This window comes from Taudactylus pleione, unplaced genomic scaffold, assembly GCF_031769625.1.
Source record: "Taudactylus pleione unplaced genomic scaffold, aTauple2 ptg001852l, whole genome shotgun sequence".
Taxonomy (NCBI): Eukaryota; Metazoa; Chordata; class Amphibia; order Anura; family Myobatrachidae; genus Taudactylus; species Taudactylus pleione.
In genome coordinates, this window is record NW_028286249.1 from 40001 (window position 1) to 67340 (window position 27340).

General features: G+C 45.5%; 2 protein-coding genes across 2 annotated transcripts in view; one reads left to right on the forward strand and one right to left on the reverse strand.

Annotated features, from left to right (window-relative positions):
• Positions 1-849, reverse strand: part of LOC148436259 (uncharacterized) — a 26729-nt gene extending 25880 nt beyond the window's left edge. Inside the window, exon 1 of the mRNA XM_088465118.1 lies at positions 776-849. The gene's annotated coding sequence lies outside the window, so the exon portion shown is untranslated. The remainder of the gene's footprint in view (positions 1-775) is intronic.
• A 244-nt stretch (positions 850-1093) lies between these two features.
• On the forward strand, positions 1094-27340 carry LOC148436260 (uncharacterized). Its single transcript, XM_088465119.1, has 7 exons — positions 1094-1153; positions 17546-17698; positions 19064-19255; positions 20302-20380; positions 20823-20920; positions 21081-21477; positions 26006-27340. The coding sequence occupies exons 2-7, from the start codon at positions 17621-17623 to the stop codon at positions 26761-26763; spliced, it is 1602 nt and encodes a 533-aa protein (XP_088321245.1). The 5' UTR covers positions 1094-1153; positions 17546-17620; the 3' UTR covers positions 26764-27340.

Consider the following 27340-nt stretch of genomic DNA (forward strand, 5'->3'; position numbering starts at 1 on the left):
AATTACTGGCAATTATATCATGTGATTAAAACTCATAGACACATAAATAGGTTACACTATAATACACAAACCATAAAAAGGCCAAAGGTCCTATTTTGTATCTAAAATCAAATGCGCAGACGCTTCAACTGGTTACCGACGCTTTATTACACAGAGGGAATCTACCTCCTTACACTAATAGTGATATATATATATATATATATATATATATATATATATTCCCCATACCTCTGAGCACTGGGTGATGATGTATGTGTCTGACCATAAATGATACAGATAATCAGTATATACGTCTCCCATCACACAGCTGGTCAGTGCTGAGGGGTTATTGGCCCTGGTTAGACCAGGCTTTATATCCTCTTTCTGTTACGTTCTGTGTATTTCCTGACTTATTGCGCTATACAGATAACACCTCGGTCATTTCTTACTGACACTATTACAGGTTACGTTATATTATTAGTAGGGTGAGTGCCCCAAAACATAGAGAGAACTTTCTGCTTCTGTTGTTACCTGTATAATGATAATGCAGCACCAGAGTCTGCTCCAGCTGTATTATAGTAACAAAGCATCTGCTGCACCTGTAATATACCAACACTGGCGTCTGCTCTACCTGTATATACATATTGCAGCACTAGAGGTTGCTCCAGCTGAACATAACACCAGGGTCTGTTACCCCTGTATTATATATAACACTGGTGTCTGCTCTGCCTGTATGATGAAAGTAATGAGGCACCACAGTCTGCTCCCCCTGTATAATAACAATAAATACCATCACCTGCTGCTTCTTCCTGATGTTAGTGGAATGCGGCCCGGAAGCTGCCGACAAAAAAGAAACGCCCCCTGTTGATAACCACGCCCCGCACCACTCACCTCCGTGTAGCTATGGCTACTGTCTGCCCCGCCCCTCTAATCGAAGTAACCGCTCCCCCTCAGTGCGGTGATTGGCAGTAGCGAGTAGCCAATCAGGCAGCCACTGGCAACTGCCGCTCACAGCTTCATCACTAGAGTAACACTATTACTGTCTAATGGTGTCCTCATGTACGGTGATCGGCGGCCATATTCTTATAGTCTACCAGTCACAGAGCAGAGGGGGCGGGGCCACAGGGGCTTTAGCTGCCATTTTGTCATAGACATTCCTGACAGCCGGAGCCAGGTAACGTGTCCATTATAAATTATATTATTATTATATAGGGGAGAGGGGACCGTACAGTGATATATGAGGGGGAATAATACAGCTCCCAGCACACACTGATATGTTGTTTTATTATTATATAGGGGAGAGGGGACTGTACAGTGATATATGAGGGGGAATAACACAGCTCCCAGCACACACTGATATGTGGTATTATTATTATATAGGGGGAGAGGGGACTGTACAGTGATATATGAGGGGGAATAACTCAGCTCCCAGCACATACTGATATGTGGTATTATTATTATATAGGGGGGAGGGGACCGTACAGTGATATATGAGGGGGAATAACACAGCTCCCAGCACACACTGATATGTGGTATTATTATTATATAGGGGAGAGGGGACCGTACAGTGATATATGAGGGGGAATAACACAGCTCCCAGCACACACTGATATGTGGTATTATTATTATATAGGGGGAGAGGGGACTGTACAGTGATATATGAGGGGGAATAACTCAGCTCCCAGCACATACTGATATGTGGTATTATTATAATATATAATAATATTTTATTTAAAAAAAAAAAAATGTAGACTCCCATTGGGGATATTACTACTTCACCCACATGGGCATTACTCCCCCACTTGCAGAGCGTAGTGGAGCGTGTGCGGTGTACTGATGATCAGCCCCCCTGCTGCATCGGCAGTGTTCACAAAATATGCACTATAGCGCGTATTTACGCACTACAGGAAGTTGCGGACCCGATTTTAAAAACTGAGTGGGTCCTGCAGGAGGCGCTGCGTGGGGCTGTGCTCTGTGCAGAAGTCAGTCACCGCCGTCGGTGTCTTCTCAACCAATAGCCGTCGGTTTCTCATTAAATAGTCTCCACCATGCGGCGTCTCCTCTCCCAATCTCTGGCTACAGCAGTTAAGTCTGACCTGTCAGTCATACACCAGCCGTCCCACCACGCTCCGACCTGGGACTGTCAAGCCTCGCCCACTGCCCGGGAGCAGCAGCAGCAGTGAGTCAGCGTCTCCACCCTGCATTCCCCCTGTCCCAGGTCAGACTCAGAGTAACGTCTGCACGCGGTCACTCATTGCAGAGCTGGGAGCGGAGCGCAGAGCGGTGATTACAGGGAGCTCAGCTCTCTCTCCCCAATCTCAGCCGGACTCTCCCCTCCTCCTCCTTTCCACCTTACGCGGCTTGCAAAGCCGAGGAAGGTTAGCGTCTGAGCTGGCTCACATCAAGCACACAGAAAGTATCCGTCACCAAGCCTGGGCTGGAGACAGTAGTTAGTTTTAATTAGTCTGTCTGAGGCTCCGCCCATTAACCCCCCACTGCCTGGCCACCACCATGTGCTGCCCCCCTGCCCGCCCGGTTAAGTCTCGGGCATAATTTCAATAAGCCGTGCAGTGGAAGGCTTTACAAGCCCTCCCTGCGCTGCAGTGAAGTTCCTCCCGAGCCGGGCATGACGCCACATAGGTGATACAGTCGGAACCGGTCCCACATACACAGGATGTGCAAAATAACACTCCACAGAGGACAGGGCGCTGATCCGCTTCCTCCATGCGGCAGCTGCACCTACTTGCTGGGAGCAGGAGGCTTCTTATTGGCTGCGAAAGTCCTGCTGCTCCTCCCAGCTGATGATCTCATTAGGATGGGTGGCTGCTTGGAGAAAAACTAGTGCCCACGTTTGTAGTAGCATAGTTGCTGCCCTTGCACACTGGGCTGCAATGGAGGTGAAAAATCACAAGTGAGTCCACTTTGGTGAGTACTGTATATTCTCAGAATACTCTTCTGGTACCAAGCTGGTATCTCCCATAAGTCCATGCACGTGTGTACATGCATGACAGCATTTAAGTGAGTTCCTGTGTCAGGGTGCACAAGGTTGTGTAGGTTCCCAGTGTATGTGTGTGCGATGTGGTCTGTGGAAGGTGAATTGTAGCAAGGATATCCCAGCTTCCCCTCTTCTCCAAATCCACCGCTCTCCCCTCATTTTCCCATCCTGTCTGAATTCTACACACCCCTCACGGGTTATAGTCATTATCCTAGCTGTTGGGACGCCGGAATCCCAATAGTAAGTATTACGGTTATGGCTTAGGGCCTGATTCAGACCCGCTCGCAAGCTAGTCGATGGTGCCCCAGTGCGCACACGCGAGCCCCGTAGCGAGTGAGACCTTCACTCGCTCCGGGGCTCGCAGCAAAATGGGGCGGCTGTCGATGTTGATCGACAGCTCGCCCCGTTTTGTAGGCAGGTAGGGGGGGTGGCTGAACAAATGGAGGCGTTCCCGAAGGCGGCCCTACTGACATCACTCGGCATTGTGAGTGCGGAGTCCCTACCTTAGGGTCTCCTCGCAATGCCGATGGTCACGATAAACGCGACCATCTCCTGCCCGCTCGCACTACCTGTGGGTGGGCACCCACTGCTTAGCGAGTGGACAGGAAAAAAAAAGAAAACACTCCTCGCCCTGATTCAGAGCGTGCGCTCACAAACAGCGAGTGGCTCTGAATCAGGCCCTTAGTTTTAGGCACTAGGGGGAGGGTTAGGGCTGGCAAAACCCACACACACCAATCACAGGGCACAAGTGGTAGGGGAAAATATGGGGGGGGCGCCAGTTCCTTCCTTTGCCAGGGGCACTTGGACCCCTAGCTACACCCCTTTGTCCTGCCAGTCTTACTTTGTTCTCATTAAACACATCATCAGCCTGGTGTTTAGGAATCTGCAGGAAGAGTTGTAGTTCTAGCAGCTTGTAGCCTGTGCAATGTTTATGTATAGAGTGCTCCATGAGTAAAATGTTTTTAGAGTGCGGCTTGATGGTACACTGCTAGAATATGTTGGTGTTTAAAATCATAATACCTCATCATTTGCCATATAAGTAAACTTTGGCAGAAGTGTGAAAATAAAAAGTAAAATGTAACTACATAGTATAAGCAGTGGTCGCAAAACACGCCCTATATCGCTCTAACTGCTATCTTCCCTTACTCCATCCTTGCCCACCAGTACTACACACGCCCTATATCGCTCTAACTGCTATCTTCCCTTACTCCATCCTTGCCCACCAGTACTACACACGCCCTATATTGCCCTAACTGCTATCTACCCTTACTCCATCCTTGCCCACCAGTCCTACACACGCCCTATATCGCCTTAACTGCTATCTACCCTTACTCCATCCTTGCCCACCAGTACTACACACGCCCTATATCGCCCTAACTGCTATCTACCCTTACTCCATCCTTGCCCACCAGTACTACACACGCCCTATATCGCCCTAACTGCTATCTACCCTTACTCCATCCTTGCCCACCAGTACTACACACGCCCTATATCGCCCTAACTGCTATCTACCCTTACTCCATTTTTGCCCACCAGTACTACACACGCCCTACATCGCCCTAACTGCTATCTACCCTTACTCCATCCTTGCCCACCAGTACTACACACGCCCTATATCGCCCTAACTGCTATCTACCCTTACTCCATCCTTGCCCACCAGTACTACACACGCCCTATATCGCCCTAACTGCTATCTACCCTTACTCCATCCTCACCCGCCATTACTACACAAGCCCTATACTGCCCTAACTGCTATCTACCCTTACTCCATCCTCGCCCACCAGTACTACACACGCCCTATATCGCCCTAACTGCTATCTACCCTTACTCCATCCTTGCCCACCAGTACTACACAAGCTTCTTTCTACACTTGCCCCCTAGCACTGTCACAACTGCTGTGTGCACTTACCCCTTCCTACCCGTGGCACTGCCTGCCCTTACTTCACTCTACCACCAGCTCTACCCCAACTTTTCACTGCCTATACCTCCAGCTCTACCCCAACTGCTTTTGCCCTCAAGCCCCTCTACACCAACTGCAACCTGCCCGCAGCACTGTCCCAACTGTTGCCTTCCCTCACCCCCCATAATATGTGATGGGACCCAGAAACTGTGAAGTAGGACCCCAATTTTTTAAAGTGAGGGGTCCCTGGGACCCACAATTGTTTTCACTCAGCGCGATCACTGTAATACACAGACGGCCCGCTATTTTGAGTGACAGAATGTGCCGTTTGTGGGTGGTGACGGGAAGATCCAGGAAAACGGGGGAGTGGTGGTGCGAACTCAGTTGTGTCTGAGCGTCAAAGCGGCTTTTTTTTGGTGTCCATAATTACAAGGCTGCGTCATTGTACACGTCTCCTGGCTTGTTTAAACACATAGGCTGTGAGCGCACGGAAGACATTAGTACGCCCACTATGTTTTAGCGTGCGACGGCAGTGCTATCGCAAGACAGTTTAATGACGCCCCCTTTTCCTTCGCAGCATACGTCATCTCCAGGAAGTATATGTAAAATCAGTAACATCGAGTGCCATCGGAGCCGCTCGCATCACTTGTGGTTGACCCTACCCCGCCGCAAGCACTGCGAGTGCCGCAGTGCTTGCGGCGGGGTAGGGTCAACCACAAGTGATGCGAGCGGCTCCGATGGCACTCGATGTTACTGATTTTACATATACTTCCTGGAGATGACGTACGCTGCGAAGGAAAAGGGGGCGTCATTAAACTGTCTTGCGATAGCACTGCCGTCGCACGCTAAAACATAGTGGGCGTACTAATGTCTTCCGTGCGCTCACAGCCTATGCAAATATTAGCAGCTGAGCGGCTGCATGCGAACGCCTCTAGCGAGCGGTTTGAATCAGCTCCCAGCACACACTGATCTGTGGTATTATTATTATATAGGGGAAAGGGGACCGTAGAGTGATATACTGATGTGCCCAGCTATAACGTGGCATCACAGCGTTATATCACACGCCACGCATGGCGCGCCACACAACATGAGTCGCGCCACAAAGAAAGTTTAGTAGTGAAAAAAGTCATTACGTGTAATACAACAATTTGCCCACCAGATGTCACTTTTCCTAAACATCATAGCGCATGCGTCTGATTTAATTACGTGTAATACAACATTTTGCCCACCAGGTGTCACTTTTCCTAAACTACATAGCCATGCGTGTGATTTCAGTACGTGTAATACAACATTTTGCCCACCAGGTGTCACTTTTCCTAAACTACATAGAGCATTCGTGTGATTTCCAATGTACCGTACGGTATGTTCTGTATCACCGCCCGATGATTGACAGAAGCGGTGATTCAGTACACTATACAGTATTACAGCGTTTTCCACATGGAATCAGGAATGTACGGTATAATAAAGCGGTAGAAGAATGTCTAATCCAGTTTGAAATCATTAAGCTCTGTATTACCCACTGACTGTGCGGTTGAAATCATACTGTGTTTGCGCAAATGTAAATACTGTCGGCACTGTCCCGGACTTAGACATTAGACTTTACAAACTACAGAACTCTAGTAATGGGTGAAGCGTGTGGCCTAGCGGTCTAATGCCTAGTCTCACTGATTCTCCCCTCTTCTTGTTCCGTGGGTTCGAGACCTTGAAAATACAGTATGTTTTTTTAATTTATTTTTAAAATCTTCACTTAAAATATTCAGTATTAATACAGTACATGTGGAGCGCATGCCTGCCCAGTGCTTCGGGAGTCAAACAGCGAAAATAGGATTTTTATTATTGTACATACAGTACTGTACTTTAGAACGCAAACTTGCGTCAATGTCGGCGCTGACATAAACATGGACATTATAGTGATTTATTATGACCATCAAGTGGCAATGGGCCCTGTTAAAGAGACTGGTTTCTGTATACCAAACTGACTGCGCGTTTAAACCGCAAAATTGCGTCAATGTCTGTGCATGCCCAGTGGTCGGGTTTCAATCACAATGGAATGTGTGCCGCATGTCCAGTGGAGCCAAGCCATGCATTAAGTAGCGCTATTTTATGGCGCATGCCCAGTTGTCTGTATTGCTAACTGTTGAATTTTCACATTTGTGCCATTCTGCACTGTCCGAGACTTACCGCACAGTATACACAATAGTAAATTCATGACTTCATAAGGTGCTACAGTACAGTTTGTAGGGAAGGCTGCTTATTACATACTAACTGTGATGCAGAGCGCAAACTTGCGTCAATGAAAATGCTGTCCTAGACTTGGAAACTTTAGTAATTTAATATGTTTAGTAACTGATAGTTGACTCTGTATAAGAGAGGGGTCTCTATAGTACAAACTGACTCCGCGTTTAAACCGCAAAATTGCGTCAATGTTAGCACAGTTTGCGTTGTGGTAACTTATAGCCAGTTCTGATGGGTTACGGTACAAATAGGATCTCTGGCGCGTGCCCAGTGGCGGGGTTGCAATGCATTGCCAGTTGTGCTGCGCCATAGCCATACCCTTGTAGCGCTATGCCATGGCGTACAGTATGGAAGATCATACAGTAGCGGGTCATGATTCACACACAGTGAAAGTGGGATCTCCGTATTACACACTGACTGTGTAATAATAATATTAAAAATAAAATGTGTAACCTTGACTGTCTAATAATATTTAAAAAAAAAAAGTTTAACCTTCCAGGTTTCGAACCCGGAACCGGGTTGTACAGACGTCTGCAATGTAGAAGTTCGATTTCTTACCTCTACGCTACAGACGCCTGAGTACTTCATCGTATGGTACTGTAGATGTCACATAAAGTACTGTAGAGGACAGATGCAATTCTTACTAGGAGAGACTTGTGAGCAAGGGGTTAGGTGATCCGTCTTGCTTACACTTCTCTCCTTATGTTCGAGACCTTGATAAATTAATTTATTTTTTTAATGTTCACTATAGTACTGTAGTTCAGTCTTGTTATCCAACCCTTACAAAAATCAATATATTGTACTGTAGATGTGCCCAGCTACAGTACTGTAGTTTGTTGCTCCATACAGTACGCCATACAGTATACCGCATTGCTAGTTGCGCGTTACACTGTGGCGTATTGAGTCTCATAGCACTGCGCATGCCCAGTTGTCTGTATTATAGTAAGTACAATACGGTAGACATTGTAGTGATTCCATGACTCTAGGAACTACAGTACAGTAGATGCAGTAGTCTAGGGTGCTAATGCCTAGCCCTACTGCATCTACCCTTTTCTTGTCCCGCTGATTCGAGACCTTTAAAGTATATACTGTATACAGTAATTTTATTTTGTTTTAAATCTTCACTAATACATTATCCAGAAATTCTGGTATTTCTATGCCACAGTACTTTATGACAAAAAAGTGTAACCTTGACTGTGTAATATAAAAAATAAAAAGTGTAACCTTTCAAGTTTCGAACCCGCAAAAGGGTTGTACAGGCAGTGTAATGTATTGGTTTGATTATTTACCATTACACTACAGCCGCCTGCAATACCAAGTTTGCACCTGGCTTGAGTGTTTCCTACAATACTGTACGTCATCGTATCTCAGACGCATGCCCAGATCTACAGTATACCCATGTAGCGCTTTTTTTTTTTTTTAAGTCTTCGCTACTTTTGTTCAGTATTGTTATCCAACCCTTACTAAACTCAGTACATTTTATATATTAGGGGGTAAATGTACTAAGATGGGAGTGCTATTAAGAAGTATTACTGTATCTTCTAGAAGGTGCTACTGTAGATAAATGAGAAGTAGAATCTGTTTGGTTGCTATGGGCAACATACAGTACAGTAACTTCTTGAATAGAACTCCCATCTTAGTAAATTTATCCCTAGAAGTTTCACTTTTTACCCCCAATTTTTTTTCTTCCGCCCCCAAAATGAAAGTGAATTTTTAGTGTGTTCTGCCTTTTTTTTTAAAAAAAGTTACGCAGTTTACAGTACCTTTAGGGGACTGTCTTAAGGCTGCACGTTGAAGGCTTCCCGCAACATTGCACCCCAATTCACCAATTTTTTCCGCCTGCTATTCATACAGTAGGCGAAACTTTTTCACATACTGTCTTACTGTACATTGCATTGACTTCCCGCCTACGGTAGGCAGAAAAGCTTTCAAATTGAATGCCACGATAATTTTACGCCTAGTGAAATGACGTAATCTGCTAAACTTTTTTTAGCCAATCACGTGTTTTTGCTCCAATGGGTGAAAAAGTGCCAACCAATGTGCTCCCAACTGTCATCTCACAGGCTGTGTTTGAAAAATGACAGTTGGGAGCTGATTGACTGACACCTTATCACTTTATCACTTCTCACTCTGTCTCCTAACACTGCTTAGTACAGTAAATACACTCCTTGGAGTGAAAAGACGAGACCGGCTAAAAAAAGTAAATAGACCACCCCTAAATTGAAAACGTCAGTATATGACTGTGGGCGGCAACCCCCATTGGCCGGCGCGCCTCTGGTGAGTGAAATCCTGTCCAATAGTACGATACACCCCTGCTATTGACTTTTTGTACCTTTTTAATGACAGATGCACGTGTTGGGTCTCAGGCGCACTTAAAGACTGAATTACATACAGTACAAACACCAATTGTATAAATTAATGACAATTTTTATTTAACCTACAGTAACATGCTGTACAGAGGGGGGGGACTTCTTTAGCTTTCCACCCCCATAGTCCTCTACTGTCCCCCGCTTCTTTCTTCTGCTGCTGGCATGTCCTGGAATTCCAAGCTGGACACGGACATGACTACTGTACAGTACATACAGTAGGAGGAAGGAGATGACGTGAGAACAGTCCTTCCTCAATGCCGACCGATACAACCTACTGAACAGAGGACTACAGTACCAGAGTTTCACCTATACCAGGTGCAGACTCTACCTTGCATCGGAGTGCAAGGTCCACTGTACGCCCTGAAGAAAGGAGGATAGGCAGAGACAAACAGACAGTAAAAGAGAGACACAGGTTCTCACAGGAGATGCTCTTGTTCTTCATCCTGCTTGATCCCACACACCCTGTACTGTAGGAGAGAAAATACGCCATGCAGGGCCCTTTCCTGCTCTAACAGTGTCACACTAATCCACTTCTCCACATTAATATATGCCCTAACTAACCAGACTAACAAATTTATTAATAACTAATTTGTATTATAATTAAGCCTGGTGGTGAAATACTGTAAGCAGTGCCCCTAGGCCCACAGCCCATAATATAACGATAAAAAAAAATACATGAAACAAGACAGTATTTGGGTGCCCCAGATGGAGGCGAACACCAGCTGTCTGAATACGATAACAGAGCACTAACATTATCAAAAATGCTTTTCTCACCTTATCCTGATGTCGAAGGGACCGCCGCTCCAACCATACAGTAGATGTACAGTAGAAGCCTGTCTCTCAATTCACGGTGCACCCACTACTGTACAGTACTGTATGTCTGCAACTATGGATGTGGATGTTGAAGCAGCCACTACTACTGTACTGTATATGAACCAAAGGAACCTGAAAACTTGAAACATCTGCATTACAAACGGCAACATCAAGCGCAGTAGCAGAAACTGGCAGCTGCAGCACAATCTGTGACGATGCCAATGTGTGCCTTGGAACAGGGGGCAATGTACAGTAAAAGTAGGTGTAAGGAAAAGTATGAAGTACAGTACATAAGGTACAGTAAGGGAAAGTTATTGTAGATAAAGAGCTTATAAAATAAATTAGGAGAATACTGTATAATGTAGGGACAGAAACACAACCACAATACTGTACATACAGTATGGACACAGTGTACAGTACTTAGCAGTCTGGATCACAAACTGAAAAGAGGAAGTTAAACCCCTTCTCCACATTACTAATTATATACAGTACAGTATAAGCTACATAGCAGTGGCTTGACCGTTTCTTTCGATGACAACTGGTAAGACTCTATGGAGATGATCAATATGATTGTTACACTGGGCACGTGTCAATACTGGTCTCCAAAACTTCATTATCCCATCCAAAAGTTCCTGTTTAGTTGTTGGTTTCACATCAGACCTGATGAACCTCTTCAACTGGGCCCAGACCATTTCAATGGGATTCATGTCCGGTGACCTACAGGAAAGTAAAAAAAAAATATTCAGTCACAGAGTACTGTACTTTAGTAAAAAGTGTACTAGAATAATTACTGCTCGGTACTGTACAGTACATACTTTTTGATACAATAAACAGTTAATACAGTACTATAGGACAATACTCACTCTGGTGGTGTGCGTTCCCAATTTATCCCTCTCTCTTCCATGAATTTTGCTGAAGCCGAATGTTTGGGATCATTATCCTGGAATAATCGATGTCCTGATGGAAAGCATTTTCTCACAAATGGCACCATACAGCAATCTACTATTTTTTCTTGGAAGAAGGTCTTATCCATGATCCCTAAAGAGATGAGAAATTGTCAGTAACAAGCGTACACTGTACAGGACTGTAAATAATTTTTACAACAAACATTACTGTACTGCACCTTCAAAAATATAGATCGGTCCTGCACCCCAACGAGATATACCTCCCCATACATGGACCTTTAATGGATGCTTCGGACGTGATTTAAGTGAGAGATGTGCACGGTGTCGGAAGGACAGTCTTGAGAACCTCTCGAGAGAAACGGAAGTTTCATCTGTGAAAATTACGTAATTAAAATTCTCTCCACTCTCTATCCACTGTCGTGCTTTTTCAACTCTCTTTACTTTATTAACATCCCTTATCATGGGATTTATCCTGTGGAATAAAAACAAGTTTTAGTTTACTGTCATGTAAAATCAGTGCATTATTAATATACAGTATATATATATTTTACAGTATGTACAGTACCTTGTAGGGCCAAAACTCCATCCCAGTTCCTTACGCATCCGTTTGATGCTGGAACAGGAGATGTCCAGGTCACATTCTGCTTTTAGAATACGCTGGATTTGTAAAGCTGTACGCTCATCATCCTCACAACTCAATTTGTGCATAATCTTTTTGACGCTCCTACGGTAGAACACATACAGAGCATATAGCAATTATTGGACAGTTAGTGTTGAAATTGGAACACAATACAGTAGCAATCTAGCAACATACAGTATAGTGTAATGAAAAAAGGTTGATGTAAAGTACCTACCATGTGCATTTTGAAGGAAATCTATATCTGGTCCGCGTTCTCTCAAATGCATGATAGCGCACAGTCTGTAAACTAACAAGAACACCACATTCTTTCAGCCAGGCCTGGATCTGTCGTGTTGTTTTGCGTTCTTTTTTCATGCTTGCAATTATCTTGCTGATGGCTTTGCTGATTTTTGCCATGTTTGACGACAAAATCTGTGTAAAGAACAAGAGAAATACGTTACAGTACTGTTGCTGAGTATACAGACTGAGTACAGTATACAGTACATAATTTAATGTTCAGTATCTTAAACACGGGGGTATTACATTCTTACTGTACATCAGCCGTAACATGTGTACACCGGTATATACTGTACTGTACTAGTAAATTTCATTTTGCAGGCTGTGTTTAATAAAAGATAGTTTTGAGCTAATTAGTGATATATATTTCCCAATTTAATCTCACATCAAGCTTTCATACAGTATGCCCCTAAATACGCAAATATGCATCTACCGTATGAAGGAGACAAACAGGACAATAAACACAGCAATATTGCGACTGAAACTAAAATGGCCGCCGAGCAAAACAAGATGGCGGCGGGGACAGGACGGTCACTCACGGGAAACTATGAGGGGCAACGGGAGGCTAGGAACGATCGGTGTCTGTATGTGATAGTTACTGGATTCACAAATAAGCCTCTACGGGGATGGGTGAAGGACGGGGCATACCGAGGCAGCAGGACGATAAACACAGCAATATTGCGACTGAAACTAAAATGGCGTATGGCTTGGAGCCACAGATCCCATTGTACCCCCCTCCATTTCTAATCCATCGCAGATGGCTGACAGCCACCATAGCGCCAAACGTGTAATACAGAGAGCTCTCTCTCATACAGATCCCACTACTACCGTACTTAGTGTGCATGGTCGGAGCAGCATCACCAATGTCATAAGTTTGCTATGCAACGCTATTTTGCGTTTCAAACGCACAGTCAGCTTTGAACACAGAGCGCTCTCACAGTCGGAAACCACTGTCAGACACAGTCCAAGGGACGTAGCCATGGTGCGTAAGGCTGAGACCGCATCTACGCTGTCGCATGTTTGCGTTTTGCATTTTGGGAGCACAGTTTGTGATGCAGAGCCCTGTCTCTCATTCTAGACAGTAGATTCACTAGCAGTTTCTGCAGTTATGAAATCACTATTCTGTGGCACACTAGTTGTCCTAGCAGACCGGGGATGGTGTCCTTAGCAATGGTCACAATTCGTAGCACTTTTCAGGACACTAGGGCAGAGCTGACTGCTTACAGTAAATGGATTAACAAAGCTTCCTTTATTATGGTAAGGTGAGGCTCTTGCTTGCTTTGGGGGAAGGGACCTGATGCGCACTGTGTATGACTCTCGACCCCACTGGGCATGCGCCAGAAATCCCATCGCAACCCTCCTACTGGGCATGCGTCCGCCAGAGATGGAAATTCAACAGCATACAGTACTTGTACCGACTGCAGTAATACAGCCAACTGCGCATGCTCAGTGATGGCATAGCGCTACATGGCGTATGGCTTGGCGCCACAGATCCCATTGTACCCCCCTCCATTTCTAATCCATCGCAGATGGCTGACAGCCACCATAGCGCCAAACGTGTAATACAGAGAGCTCTCTCTCATACAGATCCCACTACTACCGTACTTAGTGTGCATGGTCGGAGCAGCATCACCAATGTCATAAGTTTGCTATGCAATGCTATTTTGCGTTTCAAACGCACAGTCAGCTTTGAACACAGAGCGCTCTCTCACAGTCGGAAACCACTCTCAGACACAGTCCAAGGGACGTAGCCATGGTGCGTAAGGCTGAGACCGCATCTACGCTGTCGCATGTTTGCGTTTTGCAAACTACCGATCCCATTGTTAACCCTCCACTGGGCATGCGCATGAAATCCCATTGCAACCCCTCGAAGCAGACAGCCACCACAGCGCAGACATTGATGAAAGTTTTGCACTATTTAAACACAATCAGTTTGTAATGTCTTACTTTTAAGCAGCCTTTTAAACAACAACACGTACAGTAAAACACTACTAAAGTACAGTAGTTTCACTATAGTGTCCAGAGCCGACAGTGACAATAAAAAAAATATACGGTAAGGTACAGTATATTCTTTTCCAGGGATCGAACCTGGGACCATAATTCTACCAAAGTGATCACCTAACCACTAGCCCACACGACAGCTACAGTGAACCGCACAGAGCGGCCTCATCCTTGTGCACTCCTCCGGCTGCTGTTTTTAATAAAAAAAAAAAAATTGTCATACTGTAATTCATCCCATCTCAGTGAAAGCTGTGCATGCATCTCATTAATCTACAGTATCGGTTATACCGTGACAACAACTCGGGCAACTTCTCTACTATTCAGATACTGCACCGTACCGTATGTATAATACAGTATGTGCAGTGATTTGCATCCTGTTATAAGATCTCACTGTATGGTACAGTACTATATACTGTATACAGTATGTATATTATGTGACATTAAAAATACAGTATGGGTTGTGCGTACATGCAAATGCTGTGAATGTGATATCCATCCAATTTACTGTAAGTTTAACAGTATGGCATTCTGTACAAGGCATTCAGTACAAATTACAGTACAACAGTGGAGCACTCGCCACCCAGCGGTTAAGCACTGTATTACATGCAATTACAAAAGTGGAGCACTCGCCACCCAGCGGGTAAGCACTGAATTACATGCTGTAGCATATCCTTTGTTGAAGAATACCACAGTATTCAACAAGTCCATGGCGCGACTCAGAGGCCTGCACGCCACAAGTCCATGGCGCGACTCACGCCATGCCATGAGCAACAAAATAGCTGGGCAGATCTGTATGAGGGGAAATATTACAGCTTCCAGCACACACTATGTGGTATTATATAGGGGGAGGGGACCGTACAGTGATATATGAGGAGGAATAACACAGCTCCCAGCACACACTGATATGTGGTATTATTATATAGGGAAGAGGGGACTGTACAGTGATATATGAGGGGGAATAACAAAGCTCCCAGCACACACTATGTGGTATTATTATATAGGGGGAGGGGACCGTACAGTGATATATGAGGAGGAATAACACAGCTCCCAACACACACTGATATGTGATATTATTATATAGGGGAGGGGACTGTACAGTGATATTATGAGGGGGAATAACACAGCTCCCAGCACACACTGATATGTGGTATTATTATATAGGGGGAGGGGACCGTAAAGTGATATATGAGGAGGAATAACACAGCTCCCAGCACACACTGATATGTGGTATTATTATTATATAGGGAAGAGGGGACTGTACAGTGATATATGAGGGGGAATAACAAAGCTCCCAGCACACACTATGTGGTATTATTATATAGGGAGGGGTCTGTACAGTGATATATGAGGGGGAATAACACAGCTCCCAGCACATACTGATATGTGGTATTATTAGTGTTCATTCTAGGTTCGGCAAGGGGTATGGCACTTGAGCGCTCGTCTGCAAAGTGGGCATGATTCGCCCCCTGTTCATCACTCTTGGGGACCCAGTTAGGCTGCCCCCAAGCTCTCCCTTCTCTGTGAATATTCACCAGTGGTGAGCACTGCACCGCAATTTTTCCCACCCGAGGGGCACTGCAGTCCGCAGGTGGGGTCACCACCCGGCATGTTGTTTTAGCGGTTTGCCAACAGGGCGCCGCAAAAGGGGCAGGGTGCATTCTGCCCTTTGAAATCGGGCAGGTCACCCACTAAAACAGCCTAGCCAGAACGCTATATTATTAATATTTAGAGGATAAGGGACTACAGTGATATATAAGGGGGATTAAATCAGCTGTTACCACAGACTGATATGTTGTAATAATATAAAGAGAAGAGGGGACTGTTTAGTGATACTTCAGCGTGGAAAAACAGATCTCACCACACACTTATATGTGGTAGTATTATTATATAAGGGAGAAAGGACTTGACGGAACAGTTTTTTAACTCAAGCGCGAAAAATGCAACCTTGCATTGTCAAACAGAAGAAGGTAATCGCATCTTACTGTACAGAGGGAGTGGCCTGTGGTGTCCTACACTATATAGGTGGAGCTTCCGGTGGTGTCCTACTATACAGGGAGAGCAGCCTGTGGTGTTCTATACAGTGGTAGCAGCCTGCATTGTCCTACTGCACAGGGGGATTGGCATGATTTGTCCAATACTATACAGGGGGAGTGGCCTGTGATGTCCTACTATACAGGAAGAGCGGCCTGTTGTGTCCTGCTATACAGGGACAGCAGCCTGTGGTGTCTTATACAGGGGGAGCAGTCTGTAGTGTCCTACTATACAGGGGGAGCATCCAGTGGTATCTTACTATACAGGGGAAGCGGCCTGTTGCACTCTACTATACAGGGGGAGCATCCTGTGTTGTCCTACCATACAGGGGGAGCAACCTGTCATGCCTTCCTATACAGCGGTATCAGCTTGTTGCACTCTTCTATACAGGGGGAGTGGCCTGTGGTGTCCTACCATACAGGGGAAGTGGCCTGTGTTGCCCTACTATACTGGTCGAGTGGTCTGTGGTGTCCTACTATACACTGGGAGTGGCCTGCGGTGTCCTACTTTACATGTGGAGCGGACTGCGGTGTCCTATTATACAGTTAGAGCAGCCTGCAGTGTATCCTACTATACAGGAGGAGCAGCCTTTGGTGTCCTATACAGGGAGAGCGGCCTGTGGTGTCCTTATATACCAGGGGAGTGACCTGTAGTGTCCTACTATACAGGGGGAGTGTCCTGTGGTGTCCTACTATACTGAACAAGTGGCCTGTGGTGTCCTACTATACAGTGGGAGCAGACTGCGGTGTCCTACTGTACAGGGAGAGCAGCCTGTGGTGCCTATTATGGCCTGTTTCTCTTTACTATTCAGGGGGAACATCCTATGTTGTTGTTCTATACAGGGGGAGTGGCCTGAGTTGCCTTATACAGGGGGAGCAGCCCGTGGTGTCCTATTATACAAGGGAGTGGCCTGTACAGCTGTTACACCCTTTGTTGTGTGCTCTGTATTCCTACGTTACTTTCCCTCTCCCCATATCTGCACCCCTTCTGCTCTCCTGTGTACTCTCCCCTCACACCCCTGTTATCTGTATGACCTCAGTATAGTCACAGATTCTCTCAGTTTCTGGAATAAATTTAAAACAAAAGTAAAAAATCCCAACATCCCTAATTCATGTGTTTGTAAAAGATTCACGTGGAGCAAATTGCACCAAATATGTGTCTGGGAGCAATAAGACCCCCGGCCAGGAGAGGAGCATTGGTGTAACCTTATACAGTACAGCGTTGTGTGATGGCCTCTGAGGAGCCTTATGGGGCTGGGTCACAGGAACCTCTGACAGACACTGACCAGGGCTCTATGGCTGGGGGGAAAGGGGAGACTTACTGGTCACTCAGAGTAATATGTCTGACTGTGTTATGTGTGTTCTCTGTGATGTCTATTATACTTACTTTATATATTCCTAGACAGTCCTGCTGTGAGGAACCAGAGTCTTTATTACTCTTTATTACACATTCTATATAATCTCTGATTCACTGAGGATGGACAAGGACGAGAGTCACAGGACTGAGAGGATCTTACATCTCACCCTGGAGATCATCTACCTGCTTACTGGGGAGGTGAGAGGGCCTGGGAGTGTCACAGTGACATCACTTATATCTATAGTAATAATACAGGGACATGACTGGGGAGGTGAGAGGGTCTGGGGATGTCACAGTGACATCACTTATATCTATAGTAATAATACAGGGACATGACTGGGGAGGTGAGAGGGTCTGGGAGTGTCACAGTGACATCACTTATATCTATAGTAATAATACAGGGACATGACAGGGGAGGTGAGGGGATCTGTGAGTGTCACAGTGACATCATTTATATCTATAGTAATAATACAGGGACATGACTGGGGAGGTGAGGGGATCTGGGAGTGTCACAGTGACATCACTTATATCTATAGTAATAATACAGGGACATGACTGGGGAGGTGAGGGGATCTGGGGGTGTCACGGTGACATCACTTATATCTATAGTAATAATACAGAGACATGACTGGCGAGGTGAGGGGATCTGGGAGTATCACAGTGACATCACTTATATCTATAGTAATAATACAGGGACATGACTGGGGAGGTGAGGAGGATCTGGGACTGTCACAGTGACGTCACTTATATCTATAGTAATAATACATGGACATGACTGGGGAGGTGAGAGGGTCTGGGAGTGTCACAGTGACATCACTTATATCTATAGTAATAATACAGGGACATGACAGGGGAGGTGAGGGGATCTGTGAGTGTCACAGTGACATCATTTATATCTATAGTAATAATACAGGGACATGACTGGGGAGGTGAGGGGATCTGGGAGTGTCACAGTGACATCACTTATATCTATAGTAATAATACAGGGACATGACTGGGGAGGTGAGGGGATCTGGGGTTGTCACGGTGACATCACTTATATCTATAGTAATAATACAGAGACATGACTGGCGAGGTGAGGGGATCTGGGAGTGTCACAGTGACATCACTTATATCTATAGTAATAATACAGGGACATGACTGGCGAGGTGAGGGGATCTGGGAGTATCCCAGTGACATCACTTATATCTATAGTAATAATACAGAGACATGACTGGGGAGGTGAGGGGATCTGGGAGTGTCACAGTGACATCACTTATATCTATATTATTAAGCAAGCAGCAGGGAGCTGGTCTCAGATATTAGTATCAGTCCCACAGTCCTCACTGGAGTTGGGAATTATATGGCCGCAGTATGTTGTTTTCTTTCTGTCACTGACACAAAGTTGTTGGAGCTGCAGGAGATACTATATACTCTACATTTTCTTGTATATAGGAGATTGTTATACTTGCTTTAGTGAAATAGAGTCTTCTTGTATATAATGCAAAGTGATCATCTAAATAAACAGCCCCATTTAGATGGAGTTTAATTGACCTCCTCATTGATGTCTCCCCCAATACACAGGATTACACAGTAGTGAAGAAGAAATCCGGTGAGCATGAGACTCCCAACAGCCGTCCCCGTGTGTCAGGAGGACTGAGCAGGGCCCAGAGCCCCATCATGGTGCCTCCACCTCACTCACTGATACATGAGAGACACAATGACCAGAAGATGCTGGAACTCATCAACAATAACATTCACCTGCTGACTGGAGAGGTGACTGCTGGGAATGGGACATTATACAGTAACACCAGGGGACGTGTCTGGGTGATGACTGGAGAGGTGACTGCTGGGAATGGGACATTATACAGTAACACCAGGGGACGTGTCTGGGTGATGACTGGAGAGGTGACTGCTGGGAATGGGACATTATACAGTAACACCAGGGGATGTGTCTGGGTGATGACTGGAGAGGTGACTGCTGGGAATGGGACATTATACAGTAACACCAGGGGACGTGTCTGGGTGATGACTGGAGAGGTGACTGCTGGGAATGGGACATTATACAGTAACACCAGGGGACGTGTCTGGGTGATGACTGGAGAGGTGACTGCTGGGAATGGGACATTATACAGTAACACCAGGGGATGTGTCTGGGTGATGACCGGAGAGGTGACTGCTGGGAATGGGACAGTATACAGTAACACCAAGGGACGTGTCTGGTGATGACTGGAGAGGTGACTGCTGGGAATGGGACATTATACAGTAACACCAGGGGACGTGTCTGGTGATGACCGGAGAGGTGGCTGCTGGGAATGGGACATTATACATTAACACCAGGGGATATCTCTGGGTGATGACCGGAGAGGTGACTGCTGGGAATGGCACGTTATACAGTAACACCAGGGGATGTGTCATGGTGATGACTGGAGAGGTGACTGCTGGGAATGGAACATTATACAGTAACACCAGGGGATGTGTCATGGTGATGACTGGAGAGGTGACTGCTGGGAATGGGACATTGTACAGTAACACCAGGGGATGTGTCTGGGTGATGACTGGAGAGGTGACTGCTGGGAATGGGACATTGTACAGTAACACCAGGGGATGTGTCTGGGTGATGACTGGAGAGGTGACTGCTGGGAATGGGACATTATACAGTAACACCAGGGGATGTGTCTGGGTGATGACTGGAGAGGTGACTGCTGGGAATGGGACATTATACAGTAACACCAGGGGATGTGTCTGGGTGATGACTGTATCGTTGTGTGTGTCACGTTCCTATAAGGTGTCAGGATGTCACTGTCTATGTCTCCATGCAGGAGGGGGAGTATATAGAGGAACACAGGGGTCTGTACAAGGATGTGATGATGGAGAATCACCGGCCCCTCACATCACTGGGTAAGAGGAGACTGTAATTTATTGTACAGGGGAGAGCAGGTGTGGGGACCCCTATATACACACATCATCTGATAATCACATATATACAATGTACTCAAGGCCTGATTCAGCTTTGGGAACAGAGTGAGAATTAGCACGTAACTGATCATCTTGGTGAAACCATGCTGCACTGCAGGTGGGGCAGATGTATAATGAGCAGAGAGATTTAGAGTTGGGAGGGAGGTGTCCAAACTGACATCTAAATTGCAGTGTAAAAATAAAGCTGTGCAGTATGTGTGGGCTACTTGCAAAAGCAGCTAGTATTTACCCTACATGCAAAATAATGTATGTATTTGCACCCCTTGCATTGCAACTTGGATTGTACTGGTACACAGTTACGTGCTCTTTCTCACTTTATTCCCAAAGCTGAATCAGGCCCTCAGTCACTGTGTGTCTCCTACAGATGGACCCAGTAACAGAAATACCCCAGAGAGATGTCCCCGTCCGCTTTATTCACAGGATTGTACAGAGGAGAATCACAGGATCCCACAGGAGTATCAGGTAGGTGGGATTTAGGGTCTCACCAATATACCAAAGTGTCTTTATATGAGCTGTAGGAAGCTGTGTGTGTCTTATTAACCAGAATTCTTCTAATTAATGTAATTTTAATGAAATCTGACATTTCTAAAACTGTTATTTTATTGTTTTGTGGGTTACTTAGGGTGAAAGTCTGGCTAATATAAAGGCGGAAGATATAGAGGGAGAAGAAGAGACGTATGTGACTGATATAAAGGCAGAAGATATAGAGGGAGAAGAAGAGACGTATGTGACTGATATAAAGGCAGAAGATATAGAGGGAGAAGAAGAAACGTATGTGACTGATATGAAGGCACAAGATACAGAGGGAGAAGAAGAGACGTATGTGACTGATATGAAGGCAGAAGATACAGAGGGAGAAGAAGAGACGTATGTGACTGATATGAAGGCAGAAGATACAGAGGGAGAAGAAGAGACATATGTGACTGATATGAAGGCAGAAGATATAGAGGGAAAAGAGATGTATGTGATGGGTGATCAGCAGTGTAAGGAGGAGGAAATCCCTACAGATATCAGCACAGGTGATTAATAAACACTTACTCAGAAAAGAGTCATATATGCTTCTTGCTCAATCACTACAACAGTACAAACTAATGAGGGAAATGTATCTGTCCAGTGGCGGAGTCAGGAGCCATCCTTCCCTATTATACTCCTGCTCTCCCCCTCACATCATGTCACTGTGTGTTACCAGCCCAGAGATCTGATCAGTCTCCTCCTCACACTCTCTGGTGTATCTCATACATCAGGAGCCATCATTCCCTATTATACTCCTGCTCTCCCCCCTCACATCATGTCACTGTGTGATAGAAGCCCAGACTTCTGCCCAGTCTCCTCCCCACACTCTCTGGTGTATCTCATACATCAGGAGCCATCAGCCCCTATTATACTCCTGCTCTCCCCCTCACATCATGTCACTGTGTGTTACCAGCCCAGAGATCTGACCAGTCTTCTCCTCACACTCTCTGGTGTATCTCATACATCAGGAGCCATCAGCCCCTATTATACTCCTGCTCTCCCCCTCACATCATGTCACTGTGTGTTACCAGCCCAGAGATCTGACCAGTCTCCTCCCCACACTCTCTGGTGTATCTCATACATCAAGAGCCATCAGCCCCTATTATACTCCTGCTTTTCCCCTCACATCATGTCACTGTGTATTACCAGCCCAGAGATCTGACCAGTCTTATCCCCACACTCTGGTATATCTCATACATCAGGAGCCATCAGCCCCTATTATACTCCTGCTCTCCTCCTCACATCATGCCACTGTGTGTTAGCAGCCCAGAGATCTGACCAGTCTCCTCCCCACACTCTCTGGTGTATCTCATACATCAGGAGCCATCAGCCCCTATTATACTCCTGCTCTCCCCCTCACATCATGTCACTGTGTATTACCAGCCCAGAGATCTGACCAGTCTCCTCCCCACACTCTCTGGTGTATCTCATACATCAGGAGCCATCAGCCCCTATTATATTCCTGCTCTCCCCCTCACATCATGTCACTGTGTATTACCAGCCCAGAGTTATGACCAGTCTCCTCCCCACACTCTCTGGTGTATCTCATACATCAGGAGCCATCAGCCCCTATTATACTCCTGCTCTCCTCCTCACATCATGCCACTGTGTGTTAGCAGCCCAGAGATCTGACCAGTCTCCTCCCCACACTCTCTGGTGTATCTCATACATCAGGAGCCATAAGCCCCTATTATATTCCTGCTCTCCCCCCTCACATCATGTCACTGTGTGTTACCAGCCCAGAGATCTGACCAGTCTCCTCCCCACACTCTCTGGTGTATCTCATACATCAGGAGCCATCAGCCCCTATTATACTCCTGCTCTCCTCCTCACATCATGTCACTGTGTGTTACCAGCCCAGAGATCTGACCAGTCTCCTCCCCACACTCTGGTGTATCTCATACATCAGGAGCCATCAGCCCCTATTATACTCCTGCTCTCCCCCCTCACATCATGTCACTGTGTGTTACCAGCCCAGAGGTCTGATCAGTCTCATCCCCCTCACACTCTCTATACAATGTGCTGGTGTTAGTTACCTGGGTATTGAGACTTAGCTTATTACGTACACCTACATAATATTACAGTTCATGGATCGCACAGACAGGACAACAGAGAATTATATCTTTATTGTGTGTTATGGTAGTAATACAATACAGTACATCATACTAAGTGGTACCTAAAGCAGTTGCCATGTTAATCTTCAGTCCCCTAGATCAGATGTTACCCACACAATGTACCTGGCAGGGGGCAGCAGCCCACAACCCAAGTACTGACTGATGTCAGTCACTGCAATCACCTCCTGTATGTCCATCCAGTGACACAACTCTCAGGTGCAATGTTCTGCAGAAGTGTGAGGAGATCCATAGTCCAGCAGCCTAACACCACCAAGGCCGGGACTTCTTCCCACTGTACCATCCTGTAATACCGTCCTGCTGGTAGGAGACAAAGCTCCACTCTCCAGTATCTCTTTGTAGGAGACTAAACTCCACACCCCAGAGGACGTTACGCAGTACTGAGCCCCAACCCCCTCCTGTCCTGTCCTTGTAATACAGCTCACTACCCACAATGTAGGTGTAAACCCCTGTGTAGGTAACTCATTAGTGTGTCCCCTGGTATTGGGTATCCCTGCAGGGGGGTTGGGTGTGATGTACACTCTCCCTGATTTCAAGTTACCCCCTGTGGTGTGAGTGCCTTAGTGTCTGAGTGTTACCGGGATAGGACAATGGGACTCAGAGGATTGGTAATGAGGGGGATCTATGATAATGAGTGGTCCCTCGTCTAGTTATCTCCTCGTCATATGTGACATCCCGCACCCTCCAGCTGTTCTGTTCTTCCTGCCTCAGAGACAGACAGAGGACACGGCCACAGATAGACTTCCTCTAATACCTTTCATATGTCACCTGGTAATGGCACATATACACAACATGACAGCCTAACTGTACACATTACTACTATACACCCCCTTATGTGCTGTCTATACCCCTCACCTACAGTATATGCTGCACATTACTACTATATACCCCCTTATGTGCTGTCTATACCCATCACCCACAGAATATGCTGCACATTACTGCTATACACCCCCTCATGTGCTGTCTATACCCCTCACCTACAGTATATGCTGCACATTACTACTATACACCCCCTTATGTGCTGCCTATACCCATCACCCACAGTATATACTGCACATTACTACTATACACCCCCTTATGTGCTGTCTATACCCCTCACCCACAGTATATGCTGCACAGTACTACTATACACCCCCTTATGTGCTGTCTATACCTCTCACCTACAGTATATGCTGCACATTACTACTATACACCCCCTTATGTGCTGCCTATACCCCTCACCCACAGTATATGCTGTACATTACTACTATACATCCCCTTATGTGCTGTCTATACCCCTCATCTACAGTATATGCTGCACATTACTACTATACACCCCTTATGTGCTGTCTATACCCCTCACCCACAGTATATGCTGCACATTACTACTATACACCCCCTTATGTGCTGTCTATACCCCTCACCCACAGTATATGCTGCACAGTACTACTATACACCCCCTTATCTGCTGTCTATACCCCTCACCCACAGTATATGGTGTACATTACTACTATACACCCCTTATGAGCTGTCTATACCCCTCACCTACAGTGTATGCTGTACATTACTACTATACACCCCCTTATGTGCTGTCTATACCCCTCACCTACAGTATATGCTGCACATTACTACTATACACCCCCTTATGTGCTGTCTATACCCCTCACCCACAGTGTATGCTGCACAGTACTACTATACACCCCCTTATGTGCTGTCTATACCCCTCACCCGCAGTGTATGCTGCACATTACTACTATACACCCCCTTATGTGCTGTCTATACCCCTCACCTACAGTGTATGCTGCACATTACTACTATACACCCCGTTATGTGCTGTCTATACCCCTCACCCACAGTGTATTCTGCACATTACTACTATACACCCCTTATGTGCTGTCTATACCCCTCACCCACAGTATATGCTGCACATTACTACTATACATCCCCTTATGTGCTGTCTATACCCCTCACCCACAGTATATGCTGCACATTACTACTATTCACCCCCTTTTGTGCTGTCTATACCTCTCACCCACAGTATATGCTGCACATTACTACTATACACCCCATTATGTGCTGTCTATACCCCTCACCCACAGTGTATGCTGCACATTACTACTATACACCCCTTATGTGCTGTCTATACCCCTCACCCACAGTATATGCTGCACATTACTACTATACACCCCCTTATGTGCTGTCTATACCTCTCACCCACAGTATATGCTGCACATTACTACTATACACCCCTTTATGTGCTGTCTATACCCCTCACCCACAGTGAATGCTGCACATTACTACTATACACCCCTTATTTGCTGTCTATACCCCCCACCCACAGTATATGCTGCACATTACTACTATACACCCCCTTATGTGCTGTCTATACCCCTCACCCACAGTATATGCTGCACATTACTACTATACACCCCTTATGTGCTGTCTATACCCCTCACCCACAGTATGTGCTGCACATTACTACTATACACCCCTTATGTGCTGTCTATACCTCTCACCCACAGTGTATGCTGCACATTACTACTATACACCCCTTGATGTGCTGTCTATACCCCTCACCCACAGTATATGCTGCACATTACTACTATACACCCCTTTATGTGCTGTCTATACCCCTCACCCAAAGTATATGCTGCACATTACTACCATACACCCCTTATTTGCTGTCTATACCCCCCACCCACAGTATATTGCTGCACAAACCTACAGTCCATGAAATACCCAATGCCAACTGATGAGGGCTGTCAGAGCTGGGTGATGTGGTTCTCCTATTTTAAGACCAGGGTCATCTTTGTTATTTTGTAAATGTTCAATTACTTGTAATCTGGCAAAAAGAAACAAAACCACTAAACATTGAGAACTTAGTAATAGTAGGAATTTTATACATATATTTTATTTCCTACAGATGGACGCACAATCAAGACCTCGGAGGGAGATTTAATTTTGAGTCCATATTTTAAAATAGAAGATAACATCAGACAGTTTTCTCCAGGAGACATCTCCTTTACTCTAAATTTGCACCCAGTACGTCACAGTGCAAATATATCATCTGGTTTCTCTAATCATAATGAATGTTCCCCTGATACCTCTAATATTGCTACACGCAGTACAGCTCACAGAGGTGATAAAAACTTTCTCTGTGCTGACTGTGGGAAATGTTTCACAAATAAATCACATCTTGTTATACATCAGAGACGTCACACAGGTGAGAGGCCATTTTCATGTCCTGAGTGTGGGAAATGTTTCACAGAGAAATCAGATCTTGTTAGACATCAGAGAAGTCACACAGGTGAGAGGCCATTTTCATGTCCTGAGTGTGGGAAATGTTTTACACTGAAATCAGATCTTGTTAAACATCAGAGACGTCACACAGGGGAGAAACCATTTCCATGCTCTGAGTGTGGGAAATGTTTCACAGAGAAATCAGATCTTGTTAGACATCAGAGAAGTCACACAGGTGAGAGGCCATTTTCATGTCCTGATTGTGGGAAATGTTTTACACTGAAATCAAATCTTATTACACATCAGAGAAGTCACACAGGTGAGAGGCCATTTTCATGTCCTGATTGTGCGAAATGTTTTACACAGAAATCAAATCTTGTTACACATCAAATAATACATAAAAAACATGAACTGATAGACCTAAAACAATCCTTTAAATAATTCCAACACTTCAAATATTTTGGCAAACCTTTTATATTTTGAGTGCCAGCAATAGTAGAATGGACAATACATAGCGCCATCAGTAGACTAAACATTGGTACATTTTCCAACAATCTAACTTTAAATAGGGAATTATATATTACACAGTCATGGAGACCAGAATGGAACAGACATCTGATGTTATACGTATGTGATGTAATGAGTTGCTGTAATTGTCATTACCTGTGTGTGATGGGGATCAGTGAAGCATAGATTATAGTAGCACACTGCCTGTTATATACTCACACACACAGTGCTATGTATGTCCTCTCATCACTCTGCATTTCATTCCACTGACCAATAGGCTCAGATGTAGGCCTGTGTCTTATCAGCCAGACTATATCTTACCATTCAGTCTTAGGGGGCAGCTAGCTGAGGGGGCAACTAACTGTGGTAATATACTAAGTGTGGAATAACTAAGTGGGTTTTCTAAATAGCTTAACCTAAAACATGGCTCACACAATCAGACACTCCCTCCCCTGCAGCACTGTCACACAATCAGACACTCCCTCCCCTGCAGCACTGTCACACAATTAGA

Coding starts and splice junctions, on each gene's coding strand:
- LOC148436260 (XM_088465119.1), top strand. CDS start 17,621: ATGGACAAGGACGAGAGTCACAGGACTGAGAGGATCTTACATCTCACC. Junction 19,256..20,301: donor TTCACCTGCTGACTGGAGAG/GTGACTGCTGGG, acceptor GTCTCCATGCAG/GAGGGGGAGTATATAGAGGA. Junction 20,381..20,822: donor CCGGCCCCTCACATCACTGG/GTAAGAGGAGAC, acceptor TGTCTCCTACAG/ATGGACCCAGTAACAGAAAT.